The sequence below is a fragment of the Tripterygium wilfordii genome, chromosome 2 (assembly GCF_013401445.1).
Source record: "Tripterygium wilfordii isolate XIE 37 chromosome 2, ASM1340144v1, whole genome shotgun sequence".
Lineage (NCBI taxonomy): Eukaryota > Viridiplantae > Streptophyta > Magnoliopsida > Celastrales > Celastraceae > Tripterygium > Tripterygium wilfordii.
Window position 1 is genome coordinate 9,324,530 of NC_052233.1, and position 14,515 is coordinate 9,339,044.

At 35.9% G+C, this 14,515-nt stretch overlaps 2 protein-coding genes and 1 long non-coding RNA gene across 11 annotated transcripts; 2 read left to right on the plus strand and 1 right to left on the minus strand.

Annotated features, from left to right (window-relative positions):
- The first annotated feature begins 3,433 nt into the window (after window positions 1-3,433).
- LOC119982100 (beta-amyrin 28-monooxygenase-like) lies at window positions 3,434-5,406 on the plus strand. Of its 2 annotated transcripts, none has more exons than XM_038825301.1 (3): window positions 3,434-4,393; window positions 4,739-4,926; window positions 5,007-5,406. In XM_038825301.1, exons 1-3 carry the CDS (start codon window positions 3,439-3,441, stop codon window positions 5,307-5,309), a joined length of 1,446 nt encoding a protein of 481 aa, XP_038681229.1. In that variant the 5' UTR covers window positions 3,434-3,438; the 3' UTR covers window positions 5,310-5,406. The 2 variants fall into 2 exon arrangements, with proteins under 2 accessions (XP_038681229.1, XP_038681238.1); XM_038825310.1 differs by having other exon boundaries at window positions 4,739-4,861; window positions 5,007-5,141.
- Window positions 5,407-9,857: 4,451 nt separating this feature from the next.
- On the minus strand, window positions 9,858-11,624 carry LOC120011983. 8 transcript variants are annotated; one of them, XR_005471188.1, is made up of 5 exons: window positions 11,412-11,624; window positions 11,146-11,218; window positions 10,865-11,036; window positions 10,692-10,745; window positions 9,858-10,570 (listed from the first exon to the last, which is right to left on the minus strand). It is a non-coding gene; the product is annotated as an uncharacterized LOC120011983 (long non-coding RNA). The 8 variants fall into 8 exon arrangements; XR_005471187.1 differs by having other exon boundaries at window positions 10,865-11,039; XR_005471184.1 differs by having other exon boundaries at window positions 10,865-11,218.
- A 501-nt stretch (window positions 11,625-12,125) lies between these two features.
- On the plus strand, window positions 12,126-14,046 carry LOC119982398 (beta-amyrin 28-monooxygenase-like). The gene is made up of 3 exons (XM_038825748.1): window positions 12,126-13,085; window positions 13,356-13,543; window positions 13,624-14,046. Exons 1-3 carry the CDS (start codon window positions 12,128-12,130, stop codon window positions 13,924-13,926), a joined length of 1,449 nt encoding a protein of 482 aa, XP_038681676.1. The 5' UTR covers window positions 12,126-12,127; the 3' UTR covers window positions 13,927-14,046.
- Window positions 14,047-14,515: the final 469 nt, after the last annotated feature.

Sequence of the window (14,515 nt, forward strand, 5' to 3'; positions counted from 1 at the left end):
CCACAGAATAGCTCGTGTATGTTGGCGGTTGGTTTTTTGACATAAATTAAATCGATCAATCGGTATTGTTGGTTTTTTCAGATCGGTTTTTAGTGAAGAAATGTGTAAACTTTTTAAGAAAAAACTGAACAATTGATTTGGTTTTGATTGATTTTGATTTTGACGGTTTTTCAAAAAGCTCTGGGCGTGCGTATTGGACCTTTGCAGCCCATTATTTTTTCTTAAATTTAGTACTTAATGATTTTCATGTTTATGTTCTAGATTTTTTTATGAGTATGACTATTTACACCCCACGAGATACTAAATACATCCTAAAATCTCACAAAAATATCCAATCTTATTACACCCATTATCACTATCACATAACTACCAAATCCTTTCATCCTTCTCATCCCTTGTTTGTCTTATTCGTTTTGCCATGGTCGATCTTATCAAAACTCCGTAACCTACTATGAACCCTGCCTTTCACTTACCCCCGCCTCCCCTGCACCCCCAAGAACCAGCTGCCTTGAGAGAAGCCTGGACTTCTTCTGCCAATTCTCGCTGTTTTGTGAAAAAGAAGGGTGAGATTGACAAATAAGGACACATATATATGTATTTATATACCTCGTCTATCACGATGTTTTAAGAAACGATTTGCTTCCTTCTTCGATTTACTTCCATTCTTCGATTTGCTGCGATTTGAGAAACGATTTGACTGTACAGAAAAAGATGTTTTTGGTGCAAAAATTGAGAGGGCAGAAGCCTTGTGGAGGTTGAAGAAGGCCAGAGAAGCTTAGATTGTGTTGATGGTGGTGCTACCAGCCACGGAGAGTGGAGATTTAGGGTTTGTGATTGGGGGTGCACTTTGTGTTTTTTATGCTTTTTACTCCAAAAAAAAAAAAAAAGGGTGCATTACTGAATCTTATTTTTTAATTGGGGTGTAATAAGATTGGGATTTATTTAATTTTTTTTGGGTCTAAATAATGTTAATCTTTTTTTATGGATGTGCTAGAGATACGTTTGTTTAATAAAGAGTTCTTTCAAGTTTTTCCTGTAGAGACGTGTGTGCTCTATTCAAGGTCTCTATTACAGTATTACTGATACCATGCCATTTTTCAGTTCTTTTTTTTAAAAAAATAATGTAAAAGCCCCTCTCTTTGTCAAGATTTATAATTTCACGTCGAATTGTCCTAACCCAATCAAATGATATAAACAAAAATCTTACACCTTTCACACAACAAACGCGTGAGCCAAAGAGCCAACAAATTCTTGAGACCATATATTGGGTACCCTGGAGAAGTCGGGATATATGTTGGACCAAAATGTACAATATTTTTTTTTTTGGGCCTAGTGCTGCTGTTGCGCGCTTTGATCCCCATACAAATGATTTTTTTGGGCCTAATGACTACGGAGACAGCCCAAAAGAACAAGTCCGTGCATGCCTGTGATCCAAAACGAATAATATTTGTTGATGTATTTGAACTTGGATTTCTAAGACTCTGTATTCCATGGGAAGACTACTAGTTGATGATGATGAGAGTAGCTGAGTAGGAGGACGGATTGCAAGTATACGTTGTTTCGTAAAGCTGTAACTATTGATGTGCTTCTGTCATTTAAATGTAAACCGTGTTGTAGTTGTAGTAGCGTTCGATGTTGAATATCCATGGGATGGGCTTGCTTGTAATAATGTAAATCTCCTCTCGATGTATCTAATTGAGGGCCACATCACATTGTTAGGTAGACAGTACTTTCACTGATCGAGAGAGCAACAAGGCTAATCAAAAGTCCCAAGTTTCATTTACTTGTCATTTACGATATCAATCACTTTGTCTAATTTTTATTGTTGTTGAAATTCTTTGCCTTTTAAGTTTCAAGGTTCCAATTACAAAACTTACTTCATTCATATAGATCTTCCCAAGAATGAATGAACGTTTGCATCGGTAAGGTGGATATATATATATATATGAGTCGCCTTCCTATTATTTTGGTTTGTTATAGATTCTTAATTAAAAAAATAAAAAGATTCTCAATTTGGCATTTGGAAGAGCAAGAAGCCTGTAGTATTGAAGAAAAATAGAGTCAAAATGTAAGAGTTTTTGGGTGTTTAGGAATTGGGGATTTGTTTGAGATTTTCTTCATTTTTTTTTGAAACTGGGGTTTGGAGGGGTGTAAGATTCGAACCCACAACCACACATTAGTCAATTATCCTATATATAACAGTCCATCCATTCGTAGTAGAAACACTTTGTTCGCTTTGGGCCTGCTCATAATGGCTCACACGCCTTTTATCATCGTCACTCTATAGTTCACCCAGAACCACCAAGCTTGATACTGTAGAGGCTTGTGACCCCGTCCATTTGAATCGGGTGCTACATACTTACATAGGATATTTCGTCTTCAATTTTCTTCTCTCTCTCTGTTTTTTTTTTTAGCTTCTCACTTTTCATGTCTAAAACCTACTCTTTGTGACTTCTCCGTTGCGACATATTTCGTGAGTGGTGAGTACTGAGATTTTTGTAAACTTGTACGTATAAGATTTTGGATTCAATGATTTCATGTAGTCGTACGTGTTGAAACAAACGTTTGGCTTGTTGTCTTGGTGTGTACGTAGGTAACCTTAATTTGTGGTATATATTATTATTCACAAGCAATCATTGTAATTAAATTCAAGAGTATTGTTATTAGGTATGGATCATTTCTCCCTTCAAAGAGTATGTTCGATCGATCATGAAGTTTTTATGAAGGAGATTGCAACCATGGACGTCAATTAGTTATATTTTTTACTATCAATTAGCTCGCAGTTGTTTGATTAAATGGTTTGGTTTCATTTTCTTTGAATGTGTATGCACAGCAGTACTGTCATTGTTGAAATCAGAACGTACAATAAGCTCAAGAAGAGTACTGGTTGATGATTGTCTACCACAAATATTGATAGTTATCTTATCTCATTGAAAATTCAGAAGACGATATTAATTAATTATAAGCTACGTTCGTACATGTATTATATATAGAGCAGCTGGTGGCATGTCATGATATCTTATTTTCACAAGTAACTTTACCCATACATGCACACTTCACAAGAGATTGACAATCTTCATTGCTACGTTCGCATCCAAACAAAACCTTAACATCTTAATTAAATTAATTCTAGACAAACACCTTAAATTTCTACACAGTTAATTACACCCACACATTAGTCAACTATCTGACTTTGATGTGCATCCAACGGAAATTGAAATCTTAATTTCTACAAAAACGTCTTAATTAATTTCTACACAAACATCTCAATTTGTACACACATTGAGTGTTTAGTTAATCACACCCACACATTAGTCAATTATCCGACTTTCATGTGTGAACTCCACTTCTATTTTTGTCTATAAATTACTCACGCACATTCTTTACTTGTATACAACTCCATATACCATAAAAACAAACTAACAAACACAAACAACAATGGAGCAATATGTGGGCATATATTTCATCCTTTTTGTCTCCTTCGCCACCCTCTCCTTCTTCATCATCTTCTACAAACACAAAACCCTATTCTCTAACCCTAATCTTCCTCCGGGCAAGACCGGCCTCCCATTCATTGGAGGGACCATCCAATTCCTCTCTTGTGGACGACAGGGTCATCCAGAGAAGTTCATCATTGACAGGGTGGCTGAGTTTTCCTCCGAAATCTTCAAAACAAGCATTAACTGTGATCCTATAGCCGTCTTCTGCGGCCCGACGGGGAACAAGTTTTTGTTCTCCAATGAAAACAAGCTTGTCAATGCATGTTGGCCTAGCCATTTCAATAAAATCTTCCCTTCCTCGCACGAAACCTCCATCAAGGACGAATCCAAGAAAATGCGCGAATTGCTCCCTAAGTTCTTCAAACCTGAGTCCTTACAACGATACGTTGGAGTCATGGACACAATTGCACAAAAACACTTTGAATCACATTGGGAAAACAAAGATGAAATTGTTGTCTATCCTCCAGCGAAGTGGTACACATTTTGGTTAGCTTGCAAGGTGTTTATGAGTATTGACGATCCTCAATACATTGTTAAATTCTTGGAATCGTTCAATATTTTGGGAGCTGGTCTATTTTCTATTCCAATCGACATGCCTGGAACGACTTTTAATTGTGGTATTAAGGCATCCAAGTATATTAGGACTGACTTGTTGAAGATAATTAAGCAAAGGAAGATTGACTTGGCTGAAGGTAAAGCATTGCCGGATCAGGATATATTGTCACACATGATGTTAACGTGCACTGAAGATGGGCAGTACATGAAGGAGTTGGATATTGCTGATAAGATTCTAGGGTTGTTGGTGGGAGGATACGATACTGCCAGTATTTCATGTACTTTCATGGTCAAGTATCTTGCAGAGCTGCCTGATATTTATGAGAGAGTGTATAAAGGTATGTTTAAACAACAATAGTAGTTTTACGGATTTCAATATTTTTGTCTCAACTATCCCAAAATGCTAAGAGAAATGCATACGATTTCATATGGACCGTGCGGGGAATCTGGGCCCACGATTTCATGCGGGGCATCTGGGTCTACGATTTTACATAGATGATCATGTGCGACAATCTCAGCATTTGGGATAGTTTGGACAAAGAAAACACTGGTATTCTTAGCATTTTCAATGTTTAAAAGTTTTTGAAACGCAAAATTAAAGTGGTAAAGGTTAAAATCACGGAAACAATATTATTATTATGATTGGTAAGCGCTTGGTTTTTCATGATTTTTCCTACAAATAGAGCAAATGGAGATTGCTAAATGCAAAGCACCCGGAGAGTTATTGAATTGGGAGGATCTTCAAAAAATGAAGTATTCATGGAACGTAGCTTGTGAAGTATTAAGACTCGTACCACCTCTCCAAGGTACTTTCAGGGAAGTCATCAATGACTTTATTTTCAACGGTTTCTTCATCCCTAAAGGCTGGAAAGTACGTAATTCTTTACTGATACTTATATTTCATACTTGATGAACATATCAATCAACAAGAGTTTTAATTTTCATTTGCAGTTGTATTGGAGTGTACACACAACCCATAAACACCCCAAATACTTCCCGGAACCCGAGAAATTCGACCCGAGTAGATTCGAAGGAGTTGGACCCGCTCCTTATACATATGCTCCATTTGGAGGAGGCCCAAGAATGTGCCCAGGAAAAGAGTATGCTCGACTGGAAATACTTGTGTTCATGCACAACCTTGTGAAAAGGTTCAAATGGGAGAAATTGGTTCCTGATGAGAAGACTGTTGTTGATCCAATGCCAAGGCCTGTCCTCGGACTTCCAATTCGCCTTTATCCTCACAATACTACTTGAATTATATTTTAGTTTTTATATATTTTTGTTTCATCGTAATTAAACAAATGTATTGTCTTTGCTTCTTTTTTTTTTCAAGTGTACGTGTGAATAGTAATACAAATCCTAATTAGCTACGTACTGGGATTGTTTATTTTGTTTAACTAGTAAATCAAAGGAAGTCAAAGTTTAGGGTTTAGGCCGGTAATATGAACATATTTGGGGCTTTTCTTTATAGGCCCATTACGATTGTTCTAAGCAGAGTCCTGGTTCTTTAGATTCTCATCCTGATCTGAAATTTCATGCTGGGTAAACTTGTGCCATAAGATTAGACTTTAATCATGTAGATAAGTATTAGTAAAAATATACAACTGAAGAAGCAAGCTCTTCCTCTCCTGTTTTTATTTTCTAAACCAAACAGAAACAAACAATGATGTTAATATATCCACCAACTTAGACGATACAAAGACCACCAATTATTTGCCTCAAACCCAAATCCAAAAGAAGTTGTATTTTTATTGCTCTACTTATCATCTCGTGGATTCTACAAACAAAAGATTATGCATGTAGTCAAGAACTCAAAGTTGTATTTATTAATTGGGACATTAGTTTGTCGATTCAAAACCCTAACTCCAATTACCACATCCCTACGAGCGTTGAACCAGACCGTGTTTGGACTAATTAAGCATTAGTGTTGTAGAGGGGTGTGTTGAGAAGGAGGAGGAGAGGATTTTTCAAGTGAATAATGGGTGGGTTTATCTGCGGCTTGGATTCATGTTCAAATCTATCACAATATATTGTTATTCCTTATTCAATGATATGCATATTCTCTACGATTCAATGTGAAACTTTCTAACTCATGTGTGTGGTATCTCATAGAGGTTTTGAGTTAGTCATCCCCTTCCCCTTCCCTTGAATTCAAAAACACATATATAATTAAAGAAATAAATCAAACACTTAATTACATTAATAAATATATATAGTTTTTTATTTAATTTAAAATACACATAACATTCCCCATCTATTTTCAATAAAATAAGATATATATATATATATATGTGTGTGTGTTTGTGTGGAGGAGAGAGAATATTATGTATCATGTATTATGAAGGTGCGAGATTTTTTTTTTTGAAAGAGGGTCATGAACCCAACTGTATTAGATGAAATACCAATACAATACCATTGTCCCGTGGTCACTCTCTCTACCCGTAGATAGATGAAACACAAAAAAAAAAAAAAAAAAAAGACAGCAGACATTACAGAAAAACTTAAAAAAAGACGAAAAGACTAAAGCCTTAGACACAACCAGACAACCACAGTAAAGAGAAGACTAAACCACGAATTACAGACCAAGGGGGGCCCCAAACCTGCAGGAACAGCCCCCCTAAACACCACTTCTTTCTGTAGAACTTTCCCTCTCCACAATTACCTCCACTTCGGGAGGAACTTCCTCAATCCAAGACAAGAAAGAGTTGACCAATATGCCTTTTTGTGCAAGAAAGGTTGCCACCTCATTAAGGTCTCTATTAACATGGGAGACCTTCCACTGATAAAAAAAACCCAACAAATTGATTATATCCAAAACAATCACACCCCAATCCGATAAATTATCAAACAGAGACTGGGGATGAAGAGCATCTCCTTCTAGGTGAATTGCATGAAAGCTCAGAACCTTGGTAAATTGTACGGCAAGAAGGGCTGAAAGCGCCTCAGCCATTAGCGGATTAAGAGCCACAGGTCTCACGTCAGAGCAAGCCGCCAGAGGAAAACCCTGATCATCCCGAATAATACAACCAAAACCAGACCTATTAAGATCAGTTCGCACTGCTGCATCAAAGTTAATTTTCACCAAGCCCAGAATGTTGGTTATACTGTGTGAAAGAATTTTACGATATTTGGAGGTAGGTAGATTGTCCACAAAGAGAAGAGTATCTATCAAGAGGAACCAACCATAGATGTCAGACATCGAATATAATAATAAGTAAAAAATAAAACTTTTTAAACATTATTATCTAAAGATATAAACATCACAACAATGATTTTCTATTGTATTCCAGCGACACATATTTGGTTTACAGTGATGAGATTCTTAAATCTGGTGGAGATATGTCTTTTTTTATAAAGGGAAAGTCAAAAATCTTGATTCAATCCATGAGTGTTGTTTTTGCTTTATGTATAATTTGTTTAATTTGTTCGGGTTTATCCAATGATAGGGTTATTCGGGTAGATCTCAATTTAGTCCGGTGTTTGTTATTTTGTAATTCCTCTACCAGGATTTATAAATTCTTAAACTGCTAACGTAATGTTAGGTGTAACGTTTGTTATTTATTAAATGAAGTGTTGGGTTTGAACATTTTTAAAAAAAATTAAGTATATATATGCTTACTAAAAAAATATACATAAATAAAAAGATTTATTACATGTAGTACTATATTTTTTTTAAAAAAAATGATGACTACAGCCTAGTGTAGCCTCACTTCCTACGCCCTAGTGCAATCGCCCTCACGACGCCCCTGATCGTAGGGATATCTTATTTTCACAAGTATCGGTGTTGGAAAGTCAATGGGGCATGCTTACCCATACAAGCAGAGAGCACAACACGTCACCGGAGATTTTGACAATCACAACTCCTCTTTAATGAGTTGGGTTATACATCAATGTCCTCGAACTCGAAGACATTAAGGTTAGATTGGCCATGATGAAAAGCTTAAGATGTTAACTATTTCATGATATTCATGAATAACCAAATGAGAAAAAGTATTCTCACCCTCTAAATTAGTAATCTTACCCCCCAATTATTAAATTTTATTTTTTTTATATTAATTTATATATGATTTGATATTTGATTCTTTTAATTTGAATGTAATTTGATATTTAATTCTCATTCCAAAAATTGATTTTCCCACCTCCATCAATTAATTAAAGTAAATTTATTACATCTCATCAATGAGATTGACGGGTATATTTAGTCAGTTCTCGTTAATAATGTAGTCTTATATTTTGTCCGTGATAGATGTAAAAACATATGAAAATTATGGATTTAGGGCTATTGTTGGGTTATTAGGTGAGTATGTTGAGGTGGGTATGTTGACCTATTTGGTGGTTATGAGCGTGAATCGTCTATCCACAGCTCATTGACATCACGTATTACTATCACAATATGATTTGTGAATAGTTATCATTTCGTTCAATTGACATTGACATATAGTTACCTGAAACCTCCTATTATGATTCAGTTGTTTAGATACATGTATGATTTTGCAAACGTATGGGTCACTTCGTACAAAAAAAAGACTTACAACATACATTAAATGTACCCGACAATATGCATCGATGTAATATAATAAGTTTAATTTAATTAATTGATGAGGGTAAGAAAATTAATTTTTGAAATATGAATCAAATGTCAAATCATAAGCAAATCAAAATAATCAAATATCAAATCGTATGTAAATTAATATTTAAAAATAAAATTCAAAAAATGGAGGGTGGGATTACCATTTTTAGGGGGTGAGAATACTATTTCTCATAACCAAACTCATTAAAAAGCTTAACATCTTAATTTTTCATCATCATTCTCTAAGTCATTATCATAAAAGTTTGAGGTCGAGTAGATAAATCTATGAGGAAAATATATAGATGAGTTTATAAGAAAATCTACAGGAATACACTATGTGTTTTCAATATGCCTATCATTTCCATGTAAGATCATACTTTTATCAATTCTCATTGAATCCGTATCAATAATTTTATCAATGAGAGAATCTATATCATTTATTACTATTATAATCCATGTCTTTTAAAGCCTTCCTCTCCGCTTCTTACTATCAAATATATAAATTTTCTCGATTCTACTCACCGTCGTACCGCTCTCTATGTTACACATGCACATGTCATCTTAAACGATTTTCTCACAATTTATTTTCAATTACTGCTACTCCTACGTATCTTAAATCTAATAATCTTATTTCTTATCATACATTTCCTCGTGCGGCCATGCATTCAATGAAACGTTCACATTTCAACTACATGTAATTTTTAATATGTTAATTTCTACACATCTAACGAAGTACGTAGTAACATCTTAATTTCTACACATGCTTTAGTTAATCACCCAAAGATTTGTCAAACATCAAACTTTCATGTACGAACTCCACTTCTACTTTTGTCTATAAATTACCCACACACATTCTTTAAGCATACAACTTCATATTCACTACAACAAAATGTACTTATAGCCGCGCTTAAAACCGCAAGTATAAGTATAAAAAACCGCAGCTATAGAATTTACCTACGATTGCAAAAGCGTGGGCTAAGCAAGCGTCGCAAGAGATTTAGCTACGGTTTTCTAACCACAGGTACAACGATTTCTTTACCCGCGGTTTTCAAAAGCGCAAGTAAAGGTATTTTGATCGCAGGTAAACTCTAAACTGTAAAATAGTCATTCCTAGCCACTATTATTAAATTTTTTATTTTTGTTTATTCTTTTGCTTTATAAATATCATATTATCCAATTATTATTTGTATAGATATAAAGAAGACTTAAAAAAATTATTCAAAACCAAACGATTACACAAATACATTGTTCAACTCTTATTTATTAAAATCAAATATTCCAAGAATACATTGTTGGAATCTACAAGACAATAACACAACTCCAAAATACATTACACCAATACATTGTTCGACTCTTAATCTAATCTCATCACTCCAGCATCCTCAATATAACACCTTCAACTTACTAGCAACGTAGATGATGTAAGGGCTACCCCAATGTGTGAAGAACTGTACTAGGTACGTGCTTCGCTTGATCAATTTCAAACCTGGTGAACCAATAATAAAAAAAACATATGTCAAAAACTCATTTGAATGGGAGGTTAATCAAAATCATAGATAAATAACCAACGAGATCTTCAATGAAATAGCTTACATATTTTATCTATGAACAGAAATTTTACCTTAGAATGCCTTGACTTCAATCCTGAACTAAATCAACATGGTTATCTATACACTACTTAGCTCCATAGAAGCTATATAAACATCACAGAAACAATTTAAACTACTGACATGTGATCAAAGAACTTGAGCACCTGGTAGTCAGCAGGTTGAGAAGTACCCTGTTCATATCATGTTTGGGTTGATTTTGTATATTAAGACGATCACAAACTAAAAACAAAACAATCCAGCAGGTGGAAACAATAACTTCACCTGAATTCCAGCATGGCTGCATAGGCAAAAATCAAATTAAGTGGGATGAAATATTTTAGAGTCAACCACCGTGCCTGCAAAAATACCATATATGGAAATGAGTTCTTGCATCAGCTAGTTATATCTTAAGAATAAAACATGCTTGGTAGTTTAAATGTAATCTAAGATTACAAAATGAAGAATGAAAGCACTTACTTGATGATGGCTATACCTTGGAAAAACAATTGCAATGGCAGGTAAAACCTATGTCTGAGCAAGTAAAATTATACAGTTAAAATGTCATAGAGAAGAGAACAAAAGGATGTCTAAACAAATGAGACAGAAAATAGTTATTGAAATCCCAGTACTGGTAGTGGAAATTAACTCACATATCAAGTCTTCTCAACAAGTTCCCCAACCAAAACCCTTTAGATCATTCAGATCATCTCTCAGCATAGATGGTATTGTGGCCAGTTTGAATGGGAATTCATTCAATTTCATTGGTGTGCCTGAATTTCATTAAGCTCATCTCTACTTCTAACCCTCACAATTGTGTCAAATCTACTGAAAACAAACATTAGTTCAAGAATAACGCAAAGATATACAGAGAAGAAAAGATCAAACTCACAAATTTAGAATGTGAGGAATTATATCATTGGCATAAGGTTACCTGGAACAAAGTCGCACGCTCCCTTGCTACATGATTCTCTCAATTCCTCCTCTATTTGCTTTCTTTTCTTTACCTTTATAATCGAAAAAAAAATCGAAAACGGAAACCAAACAAATCTCCCACAAAAACATCACGTAACCGACAAAAAAAAATCAAATTGTAAATCAAGAACAGATCTAGGACAAAAGAGATTGTCATCTTTGCATAAAGCCCCAAATTGGAAACTAAATCCCTAATATAAATTTCTGAGCCACAAGATAATGTACCTATTTGTGAGCAGTGAAGATGTCGAGAGCATATAGATGATGGCCAGAGAAGACAGACTTCTGCTAACGGACAGAGGAGGCTAAACAACGGAGGAGGCCGCAGTCTGCCACTGGACGAAGGAGGCATCAGTCTGCCACTGAACAGAGGAGGCAATAGTCGACGAGTGCGCACGGTTTGGAGCCCTAACTAGCAAAAGAAGGTCGAAATGGGGGAGGGAGTTTCGAAATTTTGGACTGTGGTTGTGCTGCACTTGCGCGACTTGAAGAAGGAAAACAAAAAGGGTTCCTAAAATTGCCAAAACGCCACCGTTTATCATAGTATTGTTTACTTGCGGTCATAAAACCGCAGGTATATAAATTATTATAACTGCGGTCAAATGAAACCGCAGATATAAATGACACTATTACCTGCGGTTTTCAAAACCGTAGCTATAGTATATTTAGGACAATGTAGAAATCCCAAAAAAATCACCCTCAAAAGTCCCCCAAATCTATGTGGCATTAAAATAGTCATTGATTAAAAACACACATGTAGGACCCACTTCACATCCAACACTCCACATTAAATGGGGTTTTTTGGGGGTCACTTTTTGGAGGTCTCAAGCATTATTCTTCGTATATTTATACCTGCGGTTTTATAAAACCGCAGGTATAGTTTCGCTGTTAAAAGTCATTTTTGTTGTAGTGATTATACCATAAAACAAACACAAACAGCAATGGAGCAATATTATTTGTGCATGTATCTCCTCCTTTTTGTCTCCTCCGCCACCCTCTCCCTCTTCATCCTCTTTTACAAACACAAAACCCATTTGTCTAACCCAAATCTTCCTCCAGGCAGGACCGGCCCCCCATTCATCGGCGAGACCTTCCAATTCATATCTTGCGGATGGCACGGTCATCCGGAGAAGTTCATCATTGAGAGGGTGGCAGAGTTTTCCTCCGAAATCTTCAAAACAACTATTAACCGTGAGCCTACGGTCGTCTTTTGCGGTCCGGCGGGGAACAAGTTTTTGTTCTCCAATGAAAACAAGCTTGTCAATGCAACTTGGCCTAGCCATTTCAACAAAATCTTCCCTTCCTCGCTCGAAACCTCTATCAACGATGAATCAAAGAAACTGCGCGGGTTGCTTCCTAAGTTTCTCAAACCCGAGTCCTTGCAACGATATGTTGGAGTCATGGACACTATTGCACAAAAACACTTTGAATCATATTGGGAAAACAAAGATCAAGTTTCTGTGCACCCCCTCGCGAAGTGGTACACATTTTGGTTAGCTTGTAAGGTGTTTATGAGTATTGATGATCCTCAATACATTGTTAAATTCGTGGACTCATTTAATCTTCTGGTTATCGGTTTATTGTCTATTCCAATTGACATGCCTGGAACGGCTTTTAATCGTGCTATTAAAGCATCCAGGTACATTAGGACTGAATTGTTGAAGGTAATTAAGCAAAGAAAGATTGATTTGGCTGAAGGTAAAGCGTTGCCAAATCAGGATATATTGTCACACATGATGTTAACATGCACTGAAGATGGTCAGTACATGAAGGAGTTGGATATTGCTGATAAGATTCTAGGGTTGTTGGTGGGAGGATACGATACTGCTAGTATTTCATGTACTTTCATCGTCAAGTATCTCGCGGAGTTGCCTGATATTTATGCTAGAGTTTATAAAGGTATGTTAAAACGACAGTATTATGGGTGCTAATATTTTTTTGTGACAGCTATCCCAAATGTTGAGATGACACACATATTTCATATGGATCGTGTCGGGTACACGATTTCACATAGATCATGTGCGTCCATCTCAGCTTTTGGATAGCTAGGACAAAAAAGTTGGGATCCAAGTCAACAAAGAATTTAGGCGGTATAGATTCAAATCACGGAAACAATATTATTATTATGATTGCTAATCGCTTGGTTTTTCTTGATTTCCCATCAAATAGAGCAAATGGAGGTCGCTAAATGCAAAGCACCTGGAGAGTTATTGAATTGGGAGGATCTTCAAAAAATGAAATATTCATGGAACGTAGCTTGTGAAGTATTAAGACTCACACCACCTATCCAAGGTACTTTCAGGGAAGCCATCAATGACTTTGTTTTCAACGGTTTCTTCATCCCCAAAGGCTGGAAGGTACGTAATTCTTTACTGATACTTATATTTCATACTTCATGAACAAATCAATCAACAAGAGTCTTAACTTTCATTGGCAGTTGTATTGGAGTGTGCACACAACACACAAACACCCGGAATACTTCTCGGAACCCGAGAAATTCGACCCGAGTAGATTCGAAGGAGTTGGACCCGCTCCCTATACATATGCTCCATTTGGAGGAGGCCCAAGAATGTGCCCAGGAAAAGAGTATGCTCGACTGGAAATACTTGTGTTCATGCACAACCTTGTGAAAAGGTTCAAATGGGAGAAATTGGTTCCTGATGAGAAGACTGTTGTTGATCCAATGCCAAGGCCTGTCCTTGGACTTCCAATTCGCCTCTATCGTCACAATACTACTTGAATTATATTTTAGTTTTTATATATTTTAGTTTCATCATAATTAAACACATGTATTGTCTTTGCTCGTTTTCAGCGTGTGAATAATTAGTCAAAGCCTAAGCTACGTACTTAGGATTGTTTACTTTGTTGAAGTTGAACTAGTAAATTAAAGGAAGTCAAAGTTTAGGGGGCGGCGTATATACTTGACTATTAAAGGAAGTCGTAGGCTGTAAGGGCACTTATAATGATAAAATGTTATTGGGCCAACAAAGATGTTGTCTTTTATTAATGTGATTGTATTATAAAATATGTTTTGCTTATGTGACTGTATTGGGATACGTGTTTTGCTGATGTGGATGTATTGGTATTTGGTGTTTTGGTGTAGTTTTGTTGTGGATAATATGGAGGAATGAAATGTTGTTGGCCTCCATATTGGGTAGGAAGAGAAATTGTATAGAAATTTGTGTTTTGTTGATGTGGTTGTATTGGAAGATGTGTTTTGTTGATGTGATTGTATTAGAATACATATTTGATTTGATTTTTTTTGTAGTAGAGGTAGGGCCGGGCCAACATTTTTGTTGGCCCAGCAAATACTAAACCATTGCAGTTGC